At 34.5% G+C, this 19,390-nt stretch overlaps 1 protein-coding gene across 1 annotated transcript in view; it reads left to right on the top strand.

The window, feature by feature from the left end:
* RASSF9 (Ras association domain family member 9) overlaps positions 1 to 17,483 on the top strand; it is a 28,310-nt gene extending 10,827 nt beyond the window's left edge. Inside the window, exon 2 of the mRNA XM_059186468.1 lies at positions 12,650 to 17,483. Within this exon, the coding sequence (XP_059042451.1) occupies positions 12,650 to 13,910 (1,261 nt within the window). The 3' untranslated portion in view covers positions 13,911 to 17,483. The remainder of the gene's footprint in view (positions 1 to 12,649) is intronic.
* Positions 17,484 to 19,390: the final 1,907 nt, after the last annotated feature.

The raw sequence follows: 19,390 nt of genomic DNA, 5'->3' as shown, positions 1-19,390 counted from the left end.
AAGAACAACCATGGACAATGCATAATTAAATGGGCATGACTGTATTCCAATAGAACTTTACTTACAAAAATAGATGGTGGGACAGTTGTAACTACTAGGTGCTAGTTGACTGAAAAATTCTCTTTGTATACTTCTCCAAAACCTACTTCCAATTCCATGCTGCAAAAAATAAAAGAAACATTTGCCATCTACTATGGTAGGCACTTAGGCTTCAAAAATGAAAGATTCAGTCCAGGACCTGACTGGGAAACTAGAAAAAGGAAGGTAGAAAATACTATTACTGAATGTGTCAAGAAAGGGCACCTGTTTCCATCTGGGGTGGAGAGAAGGGGGTTATTCGGAGAAGGTAAGGGAATTTGCCTAACCGAAGGGACATTTAAAGAAGAGTAAGAGAGAATAGGGGAAAAGGGTAATTCAGGCAAGGAAGCAAGTTACAGAATGGCCCAGAATGAAAACAAAACTGGCAGATGCAGTTCAATGCAGTCTAGAAACCCAAAGCATGTCAGAGATCAAAGTCAGGGATAACCTGTTGGGTTCATATTAACATCATACTTAGGAGTGTTTGGCTATGATTTGGGGAATCAGATGATGGAAGGAATCCTAGGAGTAGACAGGAAAGAGAAAACAAGAGAGAAAGAGAGAGAGGGAAAGGAAGAGACAGAGAGGAGAGAGGGGCAGAGAGAGAGAGAGAAATTTTAAAAAGACTTGGAAACCACTTAAAGACTTTAATCAAGGAAGGTGTACGGGCAGATGTGCAGTTTAAAAAGGACAGCTTGGCAATGTCATGGAACACAAATGTAATGTGGGCAAAAGTTTATAATAAAACCATAGTTAATAGCTTACTACAGTAATCTGTAGTGAAACTGAGAGTTGAGAGAATGAGTAAGGCAGACTTAAACTGACTAAAGGGGGATGACATAGAGAAAAGAATCTAGGAAGATCCTAGTTTTCAAGCTTGTGAGAAAGGATGGGGGACAGCGATCACATTCAATAACATGAGGAATCAGGGGATGGAATAGTTTGGAGTATGAGAGAAAAGGATGATGAATTAGTTTTGATCAGTCAAATTTGAGGTTCCTGTGAATTATACAATGTAAATATGAAGTAAACATGCAAGAAAGGAGCTTGTGAATACGGGTCTAGAGCTCAAGGGCAAATTTATGTAGATTTGGGAATATCAGCATACAATGGCTGATAAAGTTGTGGACAATATTAGAGTCACCCATAAAATGTGTTTAATGAGACAAGAAATGACTCACAGGAAACTGGGGGAGGCCATTTATAGCAGTATCAGTAATTATTTGTATCATTTGTATCAATCTTATTGCATAATAAAATATCCTAAAAATTAGTGGCTGAAAACAACTTGTCTTCTTTTTTATTTTTATTTTTGTTATTTTTAAATTTTTATTTATTTGTTTGCTTGTTTGTTTTGATTCTGCAGGTGAACTGGGGGTGGTTCTTCTGCCGGTGGTTCTTCTACTGGTGGTTCTTCTACTGGTTTCACCTAGGCTGTTTCAATGAGAGCAGGTCTAGGTCCAGATGGGATGACTGAGATGGCTGGGTTTCTCTCTCCATATGGTCTTTCATCTCAGGCTTTTTCATCAAGCAGCAGTACCAGGATGGCATTTCTGGAGGAAAGCAGAAGCTATAAGACTTCTTGAGTCCAGGACTTCAGAACTTTCATATGTGGTTTTCACCATATGCTAAGCAAATCCCAAGATTTATTCCAGGGGAGGAAATGGATTCCATTTCTTGATGGAAGGAGCTGCAAAAGATTCTAGCCACCCTGCAGGACACATATGCAAAGGAAGCAAGTCCCATCATGCAGGATCTGTGAAGGAGAAGCTAGAAGGGTAAAGCAAGAAGCTTAGAGGGTGAAATCCAGGAGTCAAGGCATGAGCTGCTGCAAGAATGGAAAGGAAAGATCACAATGCAAAATGTTACAAAGAGGTCAAGTCAAATCCATTCCAAAATGGTGGCTAAGTTTGGGAGTTCTGAAATCTCTAACAAGCCTGAGAAGAACTGTGTCTGTTAGGGGTGGGGGGTAGGTGGGTGAGGGCGGGAAGTCACTTTATGGTAGATTATTGTTACTGAAAAGAGAAGAAATAATGAAAGAAAGTGAGCATGGATTGCTATTTGAGTTTGTGGATGAAAGAGAGTTGATGCAATTTGTGGTCATAATAATTGTAGATAAAACATTACAGGAGAGTGGGAAGGACCAGAGGAAAAGGTAGAGGATAAAAAGAGTTTAAGAAGGGATACATTTTGAAGCAAAGTTCTAGAGGAGGTAGAGACAGTGAGATTCAGAGCATATGAAAAAGCTTAAAGTTTGGGGAAGAAAGATGGACATATGATACTTTTGGCATGGATGACCAGTTTTTCTCTTATCCAAGGTAGTTTCAAGTAAGTCCTTATTTTTTTTTTTAATTTATTTTTTTAACAAAATGGCATGACAGGCCCTCATATATTCTTGTTGCTAAAGTTATAAATTTTTTGTTGCTCTTTAGGTAATTTATTTGCAACTAAGGTGAACAGCTTATTATTTCACCTTCCATTTGGAAGTCACATTTTATTCTAGATTTTGTTCAGAAAGTGGAAATCAGGGATAAAAGAGCTCATCTTATGTTTTCAGCTATCCTACTGGGTAATGCAAATTCTTATATTTTTCTAGTGCCATTCGAATATGCCAGCATATTTCAGAATACATTTAGAGAGGGAAGAATAGGTAGCTGCAGGCAGATACAAGGTAAAAAAATGACCAATATTAGGGAATTAGGCAAAACCAGTTATGGACTGAGGTGCCCACAGGAGAACTCACGCTAATAGCTGGCGAAACTACAATTGTCATTAAACTAAATATTCAGACTAGGTAACTTTCCTTTAATAAATATATGTATGTTCAGTTGTTATAAAATACTTCTCTAAAATGTACAAATCAACAAGGAAACTTTAGGTATTTGCCAGGCACAGGTAACACTGGGAAATGAGCAGAAGAATTTCCAATGAGATTAGGTATTTGCTCAGCATTTCATCTGGTAAATACTACATGTTAAATATTTACATTTTGATTAAATCAATTTCCGGAATCTGAATTACAAGCTTAGTTTACTTAACCCCCAGTTGTCTCTAACACACATTCTTTACACATTCCTTTCCTTTTTCTCTGTTTATGGGACTTATGTACTGTAGCTACCCTGCAATTATGTTATGTACAGGGTTTTTCTTACCCTGCATTCCTGGCTTACTTCCTAGAAAATTGAACTGGCATTAGTAGAACATAAAACTAGTGATTTCTATGTGTGTGTGTGTAAATCCTTAATCTTCTGTGCCTCAGTTTTCTAATCTATAAAATGGGTTTAACAACAGGCTATATCTGGTCAGATTGTGATGGAAACTAAATAAGTTAATGTATATAAAGCATTTAGAACAATGGCAGGCACATACTAAGCATTTAACAAAGTGAGCTACTATCCAGTGTACCTCTTCACACACACACACTTCACTATGTTTTAAATATCTGTCATTCAATTACCAGGTCCACACATAATCATGTGAAGTCACAATTTGAAGGGGTCTTCTTTACAGACAAAATCTGAAGTATTTTTACTATTTATTAATTTTTAAGTAAACTCTGCCCCAAAGTAGGGCTCAAACTCATAATCCCAATATCAGGAGTCACATGCTGTACCCAGTAAGCCAGCCATGGGCCCCTACAGACCATATCTAAATCAATATGTTGCCCCAAATTAAATCTCTTGAGGTTCTTTTATTTAATCAGACTTTCTACAAAGAGTTTTATGACTGGAGAATGAATTGAAGACTTAGAGGTCAATTACAATGTTTTTATTATTATTTATTAAATATGACTTAAGTTTTATTTTTTTTATTGTGAGGTATTTTATAACATATTTGTTCAGAGTTTATCTCATGAATTTCAGTAATGTTTAAATGGTCTTGAATTTTTAGAATCTCCCTTTCTAAGTGTAGCTTTTCTCCTCTCGAGGTGTATGACGAATTCCTGAACATAATTATCTTCTATATCATTTTATCCTCAGCATCTATTCATATTTGCTAAAACTACAGTTTCATTAATTATTGTTGAAGCAAGTTATAAAGCTCATATACTGTAATTCTAAATGGACAATTTATTTGGAAGATAACTAACTTGGAATGGATTCAGTTAATTTGCATAGAACTTTCTGTTTTTTTAATACATTTAAGTTTTATCCTACCCAATTTTCTGTTTTATCCAACCCATTTTCTGTTTGTGTTTGGGTCATTCCTTTACTTTTGTTACAAAGCTTCCCATTCATATACAAAATATAATTTTTTCTCCTATATAATAATGACGAGGCTAATTTATTAGCTAACTTATTTATAGTTGTGATCATTTTGATTATTGGGAAAAGATGCTATTAAATTTGGAAGTATGGTATTTTTGTTTGAAAATAGCTGTAACATGTGATTTAAATGTTCAGCATCCAAAATGATTATTTATGGCATCCCCAGCATTTTAAATTTTATAAATTGACATAGAGTTGGATCTGTGAACTCAAATATTAGTTTATAACCTTGGGTATAAAACTTAAATTGGTAAACTTGTTTTTTTATCATCATCCATTTTTATTCTTTAATGACTTACTTGCTTTTATTCAAAGAAATGTGCATTTCTGGGGCACCTGAGTGACTCAGTTGTTAAGTGGCTGCCTTCAGCTCAGGTCATGATCCCAGGGTTCTGGGATTGAACCCACATCAGGGTCCCTGCTCTCCCTCTCCCACTTCTCCTACTTGTGTTCCCTTTCACTGTGTCTCCCTGTCAAATAAGTAAATAAAATCTTAAGAAAAAAAAAAAAAAGAAATGTGAATTTCTACAAGGTATTGTCAGATCTGAGCATGAGATAATATACTGAAATCAAATTTCTTTTCTTATTATTGTCTTGTAGCTCTCATTACCATTCATCATTTCTGAAACTTGCATTGTTGGGTTTTTCTATCTCCCAATATTATGTACTGATACGTTTTAATATGAGTGCCACATATAGTGAGCTATACATTGAAGGTTCTATTTGACTGGATGTCATATCCTATGAGGGTTATTACTTATTTGGGCAAGATGTTTTAAGAAAGAGCTGCCTGAGAATGGTTTTCACAACTTCAAACCTGTCTATCTTTTCTATAAAAATATATATATATTATGAGACATTAAATTCTGCTTTCTACTGGATCAGAATCTGTGCAAGAACTAAGTTTTTTTTTTCCTATGTATTGCTATTTTGTATATCATTTATCAGAATACAGGACACAAAAATGAATTATATATGTATTCATACTGTATCAATTCTAGTTGTGTTCCTTGCTATAACATTGAATTGCATAGTGACATCAGAATCAAATCAACTTTAATCTTTTGAGGCATATAAATGTGTTTTGAGGTTTAATAAATAACTCGAAGGGAGTAAATTGTATTATGAGTTAAAATACTAAGGAGACAGTTCTCATTTCCCTATAGAATGAGAAGTTTGACTAAAAAGCATTTATTTACTCAACTTCATGGAAAAAAACATACTATGACAATATCATAACTTGGCTAAAGGTCAGTAAAATGTAGAATACTCATAACCCTTGGTGTGTATTCAGCAATCAGCACAAATAACTGGATTTGTAAATACAGTGTCATCTGCCATTTCACTTGAATAATGGTGACTTCTGGACAGTTTTCAAACCCAAGGTGTCTTCTAAATAATCCAAACAAGGTAGTGTTATATTCACTGTAGTTTTATGACTAAGGTAATTTTACAGACTATTTTTGACTTCTCTAGGCTTATTTTACATGCCTACAATGCCCCCAGCCTTGCCTGGGTGCTACAGATGCTTTCCCTCATTCCGCACTGTTGTTTCTAGGAATTTCCCTTTCATCCTGTAAAGACTGTAGGTCTTGGCCTCTATTTCCCCCAAACTCTGGGTCCATTCCTAATTCTGGTCTTTGTCCCTTCTGTCAGGGCAGAATAGACGGTAAACTAGTGGGAGAAAAACACAATGAAAACCCCTTCTGCAGACTCCCATTCCCCCCTAAAACCGCTGACACTGCCCTGGTCTCCTGACTATGTCTGTCATGTCATAGATATTCAAATACCATTTTTTAATGAAGGAGAAAGATTTATTAGTCTATGAATGAAAGTTTTTTCCTAAACTATAATTAACCCTGTTCTGAGTGTTTGTGTTTCTAAATGCAAGTATCAGCATTCCTTAGGACCAGTTCTGGGATTAACAGAGGGAAATCCAGTTGGGCAGGATTAATAATAAACATAAAGCAGGCTGTAGAGTGAAAGGAGGAAAAAAAGTTGCATTTTGGCAGTAGAATGCCAACTTTCGAGATTGGAAATGTCTCCCTTGTTTATTATTTTTGTTTTCATAATTTTTGTATTAGATTCTCCAGAACATACAAGGAAAAAGAGTAAAGGTGAAGTTGTAACATTGATTTTGTTGTAAATCTAGAAGAGGATTCTTCTGTTGCACCACTGTTGACATTTGTAGCTATAAGCTTTTGCTACCAAGAAACTATTCTGTGCACTGCAGAACATTTATGTTCCCTCAACCCACTAGATGCTGATGGTACCCCAGAACTCTAATGTAAAAATAAAAAATGTCTCCGTGCATTGTCAGATGTCTCCTGGGGGAGGGGGGCAGAATCACCACTGGTAGAGAACCACTGGTTTAGAACGAGAGACTCTCCAGTTTAAAAAACAGGTAATAATAATAAGAAGGAAACAGAGAACAGTCTTTGAGCAATGGACCAGGACTCAGATATGCTCTCAGAGCTCCACAGTTCTTCATCTTTCAATCCATCACAATGTTGGCACAGGGGCCACCAAAAGTTTGGACCTGGAAAGGTTTAACTATTAATTTCTAAGCATGGAATATGGTTCCCAGGAGACTTAAGCAATAAAAGCATTTCACTTTGAGTCACTCCTATACATACTGGCTAGATTGTGTCTATATCCAATTTTCGGGGCTGACCTCTGAAATAGTTGTAGTAGAGTTCTGTGGAAAATGCATTCACATGTTCAAATTATTTTCTATAAATATCTATAGATTGCATTCTAGTGTTTGTATAGTAGGTTTTAGAAGCTATCTTTAATGTAAGCTATCTTTAATTAATGTAATTCTTAATTAATTATTTTATCATTTTAATTATTCTCATTATTTTGAAAGTATGCCTCCAGGGTGCCTGAGTGTCTTAGTCCATTAAATTTCTGCCTTCAGTTCAGGTCATGATCCCAGGGTCCTGGGATTGAGTCCTACATCAGGCTCCCTGCTCAAAGGGAAGTCTGTTTTTCCCTCTCTCTCTCCCCACTGCCTGTGCTTTGTCTTTATCTCCCACTTTCTCAAATAAATAAACATAAATTAAAAAATAATGAGTAAAATAATTAAAAAAACAAAAAAAGTAGGCTTCCATATAATATATTAGTCCTAATAAGTTTTATATGTCAAATTTCAATTAAACTTTAATGTCTAGTATATACTAGGAATAAATGTTACTCTTTAATTTAATCCCCTGTGCCCTAACTTCAATGCTCTTTTCCTCTGGGCAGCTGAATAAAGATGGCCAAAGTTTATCCATTTATCTTCATTTTTCTCTGCTTTCACAATAAGTCTTTTTTCACTAAGTATGTTTTCAGAGATCTTCGGTTTGGCATTGTAATATCCTAGTAAATACTTTTTTTTTTAATCTTAAAACTCCCAGATTTAGATAGTTAATTTATTCTCTGATGATTTGTCCATATTTGTTGAAGAAATATTTGAGTGTATGAACATTGCATTTGTAATTATAAGCCAACTCAACTTAATTCTGTGTAATTGTTTTTGTGTTATTAAAATTAATTATCAATGGAGAAATATTTTTAATTTCTTGATTGACTATAGAGTGAATGCAAGAAGCCCAATATTTAATTTTATTATTTCAGAGTGAATATGGAAAAGTACCCATAAGTAAGGTTAATAGATGTTGTTGAAGAGCTTTATTTAGCATATGAATCTTATGAATCATATGAATCTTATGATATTCCAACCAAGGTGAACACCAAATAATGAAATAGCTATAGAATTTTATATACACACACACACACACAAATATGTGTGTGTGTATATATGTATATATATAAAGTGTAATGAACCTCAGTAGCACAAATTTTAAACAAAATCAGAGGGTTATAAATCAGAGAAAGACTAAAAGTTTTCTTGGCTCCTCTGTGATCCCATGATTATATTAATGATGTTTTAAAATGTCTCTTATTGGAGTGCCTGGGTGGCTCATTTGGTTAAGCATCTGCCTCCGGCTCAGGTCTTGATCCCAGGATTCCGGGATCCAGCCCTGCATGGGGCTCCCTGCTCAGTGAGGAGCCTGCTTCTCCCTCTCCCTCTGCCAGTCCCCTGCTTGTGTGCTCCTGGTCTCTCTCTGTCAAATAAATAAATAAAATTTTTAAAAAATATATAATAAATAAAATAAAATGTCTCTTATTAGTCAAACAGTTATGTTATTATTGAAAGTGCCTATGCAAAAAATTGATGAGTTAAAACAGGTGAAAAAGTATTGTGAAACGTGTTAGAAAGTATTTGTAAAATAATGTTCACTACTATACAAGGTCAATAAGATTACTGAATGAGCACACTAAAAACACTACACCCCTCTCTGTATTAAATAATAATAACAGTAATTTTGTTAGTGTTAATAACCTATATTTACCCAGTACATTTTTCACAATTCTCAAAGCTCTTTTACTTATTCTGTTATTTGATATTTGTAGCAACCTTATGAAAATGTAAGTCAGATTTTGCAGTATTGCAGTGAAGGGTACAGAGGGTTGGAAAATGAATGAAGATAGAAACTCAGTTGGGGCCATACTACAAAATAAATACAGTTTCGAATTTGAAGCCTGCTTAAAAAGTAGAATTTAAACATGATGAATCTTTTACTAGGCATGGAAGATTTATTATGGAAATTCGTTAGTCATTTCTTTTAAATATATTCAATCAAGGGGTAGAACTTCTGAAGATTACCTGGTTTGGATGATGGTTGTAAAAATTCCTCAAAATATTTAGGGATAACTGACTCAGAAAATATAAAAATGCTTAAGGCAGACTTAAAAAAAATATTTGGAACCAGTCAGACTGTGATGTTATTATTAAGGAACTAATTTTCTCATATATAATGTAGAAATAACAGTATCTTTGGATGGTGCTTAATGACCACTAGGGTTACATTATCCACATGAGCTGTAGCAGGTATCTGGGGGAGGCCACAGTAGACAAGCACTTGATCCTTCCCAAACAAAACAGGTCCCAATTGGAGTAGGGGCATGGAAGTATTGGGGAATTGGCATGTACGTCATCATTATTATTCTATGTAGGTTACCAAAGGATTTCCGGATCTCTGCTTCTCAGTCTTCTTCACAACTACAGTGTAGTGCTGAAGAGGGTATAGGTCATATGTCATCCTTTCTTACAGACCCAGAACTAATATTTCTGAAAAATGGAACAGGATATAGGGACTACTCTAAGGAAACAACAGTAAGGTGTTGTTACATATACATAAATGAGAGTTTTGTCAGCCAACACAGGTGCCCAGACCTGTCAGAAATCCTTTGGTACTGCATCAGAGTAAGAACAAGATTAATAAGGAAAAGTTAGAGAAGGCAATGCATTCTTATGTACTTTTTCCCATAACTGGCCATTGGGAAAAGTCCTCCCTTGACCAATTGTTCTATGTTCTAATAGGACATTAGAGTTCCATTCCTATCAAAGGCAAATTTATATAACAATGTTCCTCTTAAAAGAGTAGTGTATTTTATGACTTTTTTTTTCCAATTGAATCCACATATCTAAATCATGAAAGGAGAGGTGCCCCGCTAGCTCAATCAGTAGGGCATGTGACTCTTGATCTTGGGGTTATAAGTTCTGAGACCCATGTTGGGTGTAGAGATTACTCTTAAAAAAATCTTAAAAAGAAAATCATTGAACTCACAAACTTGTTTTTACAATATAATGGTTAGCACTGCGCTATGGAGCCTGCTTTCCTCCTTGGGTTTAAATCCTCAATGCACCACCAACAGTGTGACCTTAGGTGAATCATTAAAAACCCCTGTGCTTTAGTTTCTTTATCTATAAAATGGTGATAATATTATTACCTGCATTACAGAATTGTGAGGATTAAATGACTGATATATGCAGGAGCTTGAAACAGTTTTATTTGTTAAATGTTTTATGACTGATGGTTATTATCTTTGGGACTACTTATTTTTGGTAGGAATTTTTTTAACATTTAATCACGAATACTAAAAAATAGTATAAAATAAAGATGTCCTGTGTTCTTAGTTTTAATGTAATAGCTATTGGCATGATCTTATAAAGTTGATAACTGCAACAATTGCTCAGTTTTGTTATTTTTACCATTATTTATAAAAAGTGCATATTGAAATGGCTATAATTTAACATACAGTAAGTGCATGCAGCATGGTTTACTTCTTTTCAAATTATGCAATTTGGTAGGTAAACTTCTAACTGCATAAAGCAAAAAAAGTTTGTTATCAAAACAGATGAAAGTAACGATTAATTTAGAGGTAATCTGTGCTGTACAGCCATAACACAAACAGTGTTAGTATCAGTTACTTTGAGTACTTACTGGTCTGCTTAGAATGTATTTGTTTGCTATTTCTCTACTAACTGAAATATAAAAATAATTCTGTTGCCCTAAATTCTACCTACATTTTTGCTGCTTAGAATTGTTAAACGATGAATTTAAATATTGTCAAATACCACATTATTCAGTGCTGGGTCATTAAAGGTTAAATATTTTATAAGTGAACTATCATAACCCCATAGGATTTTTTGAATAATCATTTATAAAATGTTGGTATAGTTAGATATATCAATTTTATTGGGTCCTCTTTGTTGTTAGGTGTCACTAATTTGTCCTTTCACTGTTAGTAGTCACTTTATGACCTCAGGGAAGTCAGTAATTAAGGTGTAATAATTAGTCATTTAAAATAAAGATAATCATGTAGGATTAGTCACTTTTGGTACTAAAAGATAAACACTATAATTCTAAGTGTTAAAAGATTCTAGAAGCTAGGGGAAATTTCTTCCATATATGCTTCTTGTATGAGTTCATGTACTTCGAAGGTGCTACATAAATAAATTTTCACAACAAGCCAATTACGACTTGAAAATCTTGTCTCCATAAATCACATTGGATTATAATTCACTTTATATCATTTCTTTCTTAACATTCTTTTAAAGAGGTATTATGAAAGACGGTCAGTTTGACTTACACTCATGATGGAAATATGATCGTAAAAACTCTCTACAGAGTATAGCCCAGAAACCACAGAACTTCCTTGTTTCTTTTACTACCTCTATGGCTTTTTTTCTTCAGAAAACTGATTTTTTCCCCATCCTTCTCTGCTACAAAGGAAATTACAATCACGTCTTTACTTGTATATATATCCTAACTCTGACCACTTCCTAATACCTCTGCCGCTAAAACCCTAGTCTGGGCAATTCCCCTCTCTTTCTTAGATCTTTGTACTAGGCTTTCACCTAAGCCTGTCTTCCTCTGCTTTTGCCCCCTCCCCTCTTTTTTTTAAAGTTTATTCCATGAAACAGGCCGGATATACTTAAAGCATAAATTTGATCATAAATCTCTTCTGCTTAAACCTTTCTCATGGCTTCTCACTAAAACTGGAACAAAATCCAAATGCCTTATCATGGGATGTGCATTTCTGCTAGATCTCATCGCCTACCCTTAGACCTTTCCCTCTCTCCGGCAACAACCCCCAACTCTACTATCCTCAAGCCTCCAACTACCCTCGCATTCTCTCTGTCTCTAGAACATGCCTCATGTCCCTTGCCCTTCCGTTCGCTCTTAGAATTCTTCTCTTAGGTCTCTGATGGCCTTCTCAAAATTTATGCCTCTATTCAAAGGTCATCTTCTTAGAGGAAGTCTTTCCTGAACGCTGTGAGTAAAACAGACTTCTCTTTCTTCTGTCCCTTTATCTTGTTTAATTTAGTATTTACCACTACCTGCCATTATAATAATTACACATTTATATCTGTGTTGTCTTCTCCTTTGTGTTCTGTGGTGCCTTTGGTAGCTTCAGAAATGTCTAACATATGGTAGGCATGTAATAAACATTTGTTGGATGAAAGTATGACTGTTTTCAATAATGGTTTATTTTTACTTCTATGACTCCAATATTACCCCACCATTCCTACCTATGCTTCCATGGTCTTTAATCCTAAGGCTCCAGGAAAAATTGTCATTTTTTTTCTCTCTTTATTCATCTCCACTTTAATTATTATCTTACTCTAGCAGTTCTGACTGTAGTTATATTGTGGCTGACTTCTATAGATAAAATAGCCTCAGTTGTCTTTGGTGACAATTTGTTCTTTCCAGAGCTCACTAGGGAATAAAAGGAAATTAAGATTGATTTTCTTATCCTGCATTAAAACTTCTGATTCATATGTACTCTGTGCCTCAAGATGCATCTCTCATTAAGGATAAAATCTGAAAAGGGTATTAAAGTTAAACCATGGTTCTAAGTTTACACAGGCGATGACAGAAATATAATGTATTTTGTTTTTCTTTCAGATCTCCCACTAAAGACATGGATTCAGAAGAGAAGGAAATTGTGGTTTGGGTTTGCCAAGAAGAGAAGATTGTCTGTGGGTTAACTAAACGCACCACCGCTGCTGATGTCATCCAGGCTTTGCTTGAGGAACACGAGGCTACATTTGGAGAGAAACGATTTCTGCTGGGGAAGCCCAGTGATTACTGCATCATAGAAAAGTGGAGGGGTTCAGAGCGGGCTCTTCCTCCACTAACTAGAATCCTGAAGCTTTGGAAAGCCTGGGGAGATGAGCAACCCAATATGCAATTTGTCTTGGTTAAAGCAGATGCTTTTCTGCCAGCTCCACTATGGAGGACAGCTGAAGCCAAATTAGTGCAAAACACGGAAAAAGTATGGGAACTCAGTCCAGCAAATTACATGAAGACATTACCACCAGATAAGCAAAAAAGAATAGTCAGAAAAACTTTCCGGAAACTGGCTAAAATTAAGCAGGACACAGTTTCCCATGACCGAGATAGCATGGAGACCTTAGTTCATCTGATTATTTCCCAGGACCACACCATTCATCAGCAGGTCAAGAGAATGAAAGAGCTGGATCTGGAAATTGAGAAGTGTGAAGCTAAGTTCCACCTGGATAGGATAGAAAATGATGGAGAAAATTATGTCCAAGATGCATATTTAATGCCTAGTTTCGGTGAAATTGAGCAGAAGCTGGACTTGCCTTCCGATGAAAACCAGAGTCTGGACGACCTGACTGAAAGTGATGGAATTGGACACCTGGAAGAGAGATTAGCATATTACAGAATGCTCATTGATAAGCTCTCTGCTGAAATAGAAAAAGAGGTAAAAAGTGTTTGCACAGAGATAAATGAAGATGCGGAAGCGGCCGCTGCAAGTGAGCTTGAAAGCTCTAATTTAGAAAATGTTAAGTGTGATTTGGAGAAAAGCATGAAAGCTGGTTTGAAAATTCACTCTCACTTGAGTGGCGTCCAAAAAGAGATTAAATACACTGACTCACTGCTTCAGATGAAAGCAAAAGAGTATGAATTCCTGGCCAAGGAGCTCAATTCGCTGCATATTAGCAACAAAGATGGATGCCAACTAAAGGAAAACAGAGGGAAGGAATCTGAGGGCCCCAGCAGCAGTGGGGAGGTTCCTTCCTTGACTCAAAGAGTATTTAACTTGTATACAAATGACACTGACTCGGACACTGGTATCAGCTCTAACCATAGTCAGGACTCGGAAATAACTGGAGGAGACGTGGTGCTATTGTCAACATAATTTGAATGGCTTGTTTCTGACCTACTTTAACGTTCATGTTTGTTTAACAGGAAAGTTTGTTTTAAATATCACATTCTGAAAAATGATGTAAATCATGTTGAGTATCCAGTAGTTAGTAAAAACAAGAGAAAGTTTATTTTTGATTTAAAAGTTCCAAAGTCACCTAATTATTACAAGTTCAGATGAGATGTTTATTAGGAATGCAACGCAAATAGCTTGCAGGTGTCTAACAGAAATGATTTGATGGGAATTATCATCTCTTAGAGTTTCTGTGAGAAATGATTTACACAAACAAAACTAATTCTTAATATTGCAGTCAATGTATTGAAACTAGACACATGAACAAGTAAAATTAAAAATGTGCTGTGATATATTTTTTTCAAAGCTATATCATTGGAATTTTTAAGTCTGTAATGTACATGACAATTATGCTGTTATAACTGTATTAATTCAGGTCTTGATTCTTCTCATTGATACTTAGAATATACATCATCTCTGAGACTTTCTGAACCCCTCTGCTTGTTTAGACCCAGACAACAGAAAGCGGGAAGGGCTCCCAGTGGGACATGTGCAAATACCAGCAGTGGATTGGGTGGGGGTATAGATAAGAAAGGGCCAAGGGCTACATACAACAGCAATTTTTTCTAAAAATAGCTAAAGTTATTAAGACTTATGCCTGGGCTTTCTCTGACAAAGCAAATCTTCTGATCAAACAAATGGTCTCTGCAGGTTTGTTTTTTGAGTGAGGTATGATGTGGGCTACAGAAAAAATCACAGGGTCACAGTCCTGTTTATTTACACCCTGTTCACAAAACAGCCTCCTATAAAGGCAACTTGGTGTCCTTTGTTTGGGTAAAATAGAGTTCTGCATACGCTAAGTATTAGCATTTTGCCTTTTAACCTACAGAGAGGAACTCACATGGACAAAAATCTTTTGTTCTTTTACACTGGAATTCAGATGGTCTCTGTAGAACTTCATCTAAGGTACAAACTAAAAAAAAAATAAAATAAAAGTACTAAGTGTACTAACTCTAACTCCTACTCTTTCCCCAAGGTTGCTAGTAACTAATCAACAAATTGAGAGACTATTTAGATCCTACCTTGACTGACACTTATTACAGTGCTGGACAAGGCTTGGTTTTGCCTGGTGCTTAGTTAGGACATATTCCAACCTCTCTCCTTTCTTTGTTTCTTGCCAGAGAACATGTGATGTAATCATATTGTAAACAATTCGTTTTATTGTTTTATTGTACTGTTAAATAAATACCACTGTGGTTTATTTTTTTCTTTAGCTGAACACTTTTCCTGTATGTCAGCACACATGTAAGAATATTATTTTACTTAGTTTTAATATGTGGATATTGGTGAAGATTTCAGTATTTATAATTCCCTTTTATTCCCATGCTTACCATAGTGCATGTTTTAACTGAGTTTCTTAAGCTAGTTTTTCATTTCTCTAATCCCCAGGCTTTTCACCAATATTTGGGAAGATATTTAGGACGATTTAGTATTTCACTTTGGAGAGCCTCTGTGTTATCACTTCTAGCACCAAGATAATGCTCAAGGCTTTAGTTGAAATTGGCTGGTAAAGAAAGTAGAAATTTCCATTTCAGGGAAAATAAAGTGAAAAAGAGTAAATAATAATGGTAACATGGATTGAATTTAAAAAAAAAAAAAGGAAAGGAATTGAATGGTCATCTGAGAAAGGAAAGTTTATTTGCCAAATATTCCATTAAATCATTCAGCAGTAAGGAAAGTGTTTGATATATTCATTGTTCAGTACTGGGGATTAAATTCAGAAGATTGTCATCAGTGATAAACCAATTGCAATTTTGTTTTCCAAAAGTGAAAGCTCTCTCTTTGTATTACTCCTTAGTGAGAAAATAATGAAAAGAACATTACCTATCTGTTATATAATTTGATTAATTATCTGAATTCGAAAGAGGTTCTGTTAAGAAATAGGACTGGAAAGATAATTTCATTTTAGAATCTTTGAATTAACTTCTGCTTTTATATAGTGCAGTACATACATTCTAAGGACCACTCCTTTATTTTTATAATAAATTATGTTGAAGACTCTTCTCAAAAAGTAGAACTGTTGATTTTTCAAATACACTTTAGAACTTCTAGTTGTTTTTTAGTTATACAAATGTATTTGTGCTTTTGACTCATTACAATATTAAATCATCAGTGACCATGCTGAATCTCTAATTTAGAGTAATATAATAATACAGATAAACAACTACAATTGCCTTCATCCTTAGATACTAAGCTATTCTTTATTAAAATGAGAATTTGAATTATAAATATAGAACTTGATAGAGTCTTTAATGTTTTAATTCTGTATAGAATCTTTAAAGTGTTTATTAATTTTTGAGTAACCTAACAGGTTAACCCTGAAATTGCTATATGCAGCTAGAAGTAGCAAACCAAAGTGGACTCTTCTTCCTTCTTGTAAAAATGTAGATTTTACCTTGTTCATCCTCCCCCTTGGAATGCCTTTTTTCCCTCTATCTGCCATACACAGAAACCTACCCACTTTGTCTTTTTAACATGTTGTGTTTTCTCTGAAACATTTATTCCATTCAATCAGTTGTAATATTTTATCTCAGATCCCACAACTACTTTAGGTGTATTTTTCATACAGGAGCACTTACGTTACGGCTTAGCTCATATTTATTACGTACTTACCTACCTTCCTTTTCCCAATGTATTTTTTTTATTGTTTTATTACTTTGTCTTCTATCTTGTTAACTATAATCGCTCCAATCGACCCCCTTACCTCTTTGCCCCACCCAGTTTTTGAATTGAAATGCTAAATTTTAGAAGACCGCAACCATTTTTTTTACTTTATTTTTTTCATTTTTGATTTTTTTTACTTCAATCATTTTAAAAATTATTTCTGGGATGCTCATGCATTTTATATATAAATATGCATTTTAGCAGACTTCAAACAGTAATTCTACTTACAAATTCTTTAGGGAAGGCACGAAATCATTGTGCTTTGAAAAATTTTTGAATTTTATTTTTAAATCACAGTTACTGATTTAAGGCAATACAAATAGTCTTTTTAAAAGCCTCACAATGGTTAAATTATGGTATTTTCCTATGCATTGTATGCATGTAGAAAAAAATGTGCATTCTGTAGAACTGAAATTTAAGTAGTAGACACAAAATAACTTTAGAATATTATCCTAAATGAAATATCTGTTTTATTTTCTTTCTAACTCAAAAAAATAAATGGCCTCAGTGTATAGAAGCTATTCTAATACATTAAAATTTTATTTTTATATTATTTAAACATCTGTACATGACAAAACATATTTCTGTGGCTGAATTTTATAGTTTTTCGAAGTAGGATTATTGTTTTATTTAGAATGTATTTTTCTAGTTGACAAATGAATACCTTTTAATCCAGAAACATATTTTTTTTTTTTTAAATATTAGGCTATTTCTTTTCATACTACCTGACTGGTTTAATAAACCTGATGTAACAAATATAAAGTATCTGTAATTTCTTCAAGTGTAACTAATCCAGAATAATAAAAGAAATAGTTATACCCTTTTGTGTGACATTGCTTGTCTTTTTGGGTGTGTCCCTTGGCTATATTAAAAATAAATGTTATATTAGTCAGAATTATATAATTGCTGAATTAACTTACACAAGGTAAGATCAGGTATTATTTCATGAGAATATATAGCAAATAAGACCTAATAAAACTTTTTATTAGGTTTTGTACATATCTGTTTCAGTTTGTCATGAAAGAATATCCTCACTTTACACTAGCAGGCTGGTTTTATGAGCTGGTATCTTGCTTTCTAGAATGAAATCCAGTTTAATGTAATAATATTCAAGTGTAAATGTTCCCTGCTATTATTTAATTGGGCACTACTTTATTTCTCAAAATAGGTCTTTAATTTTGACTGTCTTTAATAAATAAATCATTTGAAAATTAAGAAAATCATTTCATCCTTCTATAAATGAGCATGAAATGATTCTACAAAAAGATTGTATATAATGTCCAGGGGCATCACACAGGAATAAGTCAACACTATTTTCTTAGCCATATATACATTTATACCTATATGTGCATAGATTGTCTCTAGAACAACTCACAAATAACACTTAACATAGGACATTTCTCAAGAGGATATCTGGGAACTTAGGCCATGGGTAGAAGGAAGACTTACTTTTCATGCTGTACATTTTCTTAGAATTTGAATTATAGAATAATAATTTGAATATCATGTGTTTTATTTGTTGACAACTTTTACATTAAAATGTAAATGTAATGTATTACATTTTATATAGTATATAATATATATACTATATATATAATAATATATATAATATATATAATCATATATATAGTAATTATTGTATATAATATATATAATAATTATAATAATTTATATTATTCATATAGAGACTCCTTATTTTGCTTGATGGCAGCAGGGAATCCTATTGTATCAATTATACTAATTTATTTCACCAGTACTTTCCCAGTGGGCATGTAGGTGCTCTCCAATTGTGTATCGTTATAAACAGTGTTATCTAATCAATACATTTCTGTGAGGAAGGATTGAATCTCTAGATTAGAAATGTTATGTCAAAGGATGAGAAATGAATTTTTAAAATTTAATAAACTTTGCTAATTATTCTTTATGGAAATTGATCACTTAAGACTTGAGTTGAAACTATACTCTTCCCCCGACCCGTGCTGTTTGTCTCTATTATTTTAAGGTAAATTAAAAAAAATTTTTTTAATTTAATTTAAAGATTTTTCTCATTAACAATATGAGTTGTTTTTTCCTTTGTCATTCTTAAAAAGCCCTTCCCACTGCATGATAACTAATTTTATTTTATTTTTTAATTTATTTTAAAAAATATTTATTCATTTGACAGAGAGAGAGCTCAAGCAGGGGGAGCTGCAGGTGGAGGGAGAGGGGTAGGAAGAAGACAGCTCCCTGCTGAGCAATGTGGGGCTGGATCCTAGGATGCTGGGATCATGACCTGAGCAAAGGCAGACGCTCAGCGGACTGAGCCACCCAGGTGCCCCGCCATATTAACTAATTTTTTTTTAATTTTTTTAAAAGATTTTATTTATTTATGGGATAGACAGAGATCACAAGTGGGCAGAGAGGAGGGCAGAGAGAGAGAGGGAAGCAGGCTCCCTGTTGAGCAGAGAGCCCGATGTGGGGCGATCTCAGGACCCTGGGATCATGACCTAAGCCGAAGGCAGAGATTTTAACCCACTAAACCACACAGGCGTCCCTATGTTAACTAATTTTAAAAATAAATTTCTTTCGGGACACCTGGGTGGTTTAGTGGGTTAAAATCTCTGCCTTCGGCTCAGGTCATGATCTCAGGATCCTGGGATCAAGCCGCACATCAGGCTCTCTGCTCAGTGGGGAGGCTGCTTCCTCTCTCTCTCTCTCTCTCTCTCTCTCTCTGCCTGCCTCACTGTCTACTCGTGATA

Source organism: Mustela lutreola, chromosome 8 (assembly GCF_030435805.1).
Source record: "Mustela lutreola isolate mMusLut2 chromosome 8, mMusLut2.pri, whole genome shotgun sequence".
NCBI classification, from domain to species: Eukaryota; Metazoa; Chordata; class Mammalia; order Carnivora; family Mustelidae; genus Mustela; species Mustela lutreola.
The sequence above is the reverse complement of the archived record's forward strand: the minus strand, read 5'-3'. Positions and strand labels throughout refer to the sequence as shown.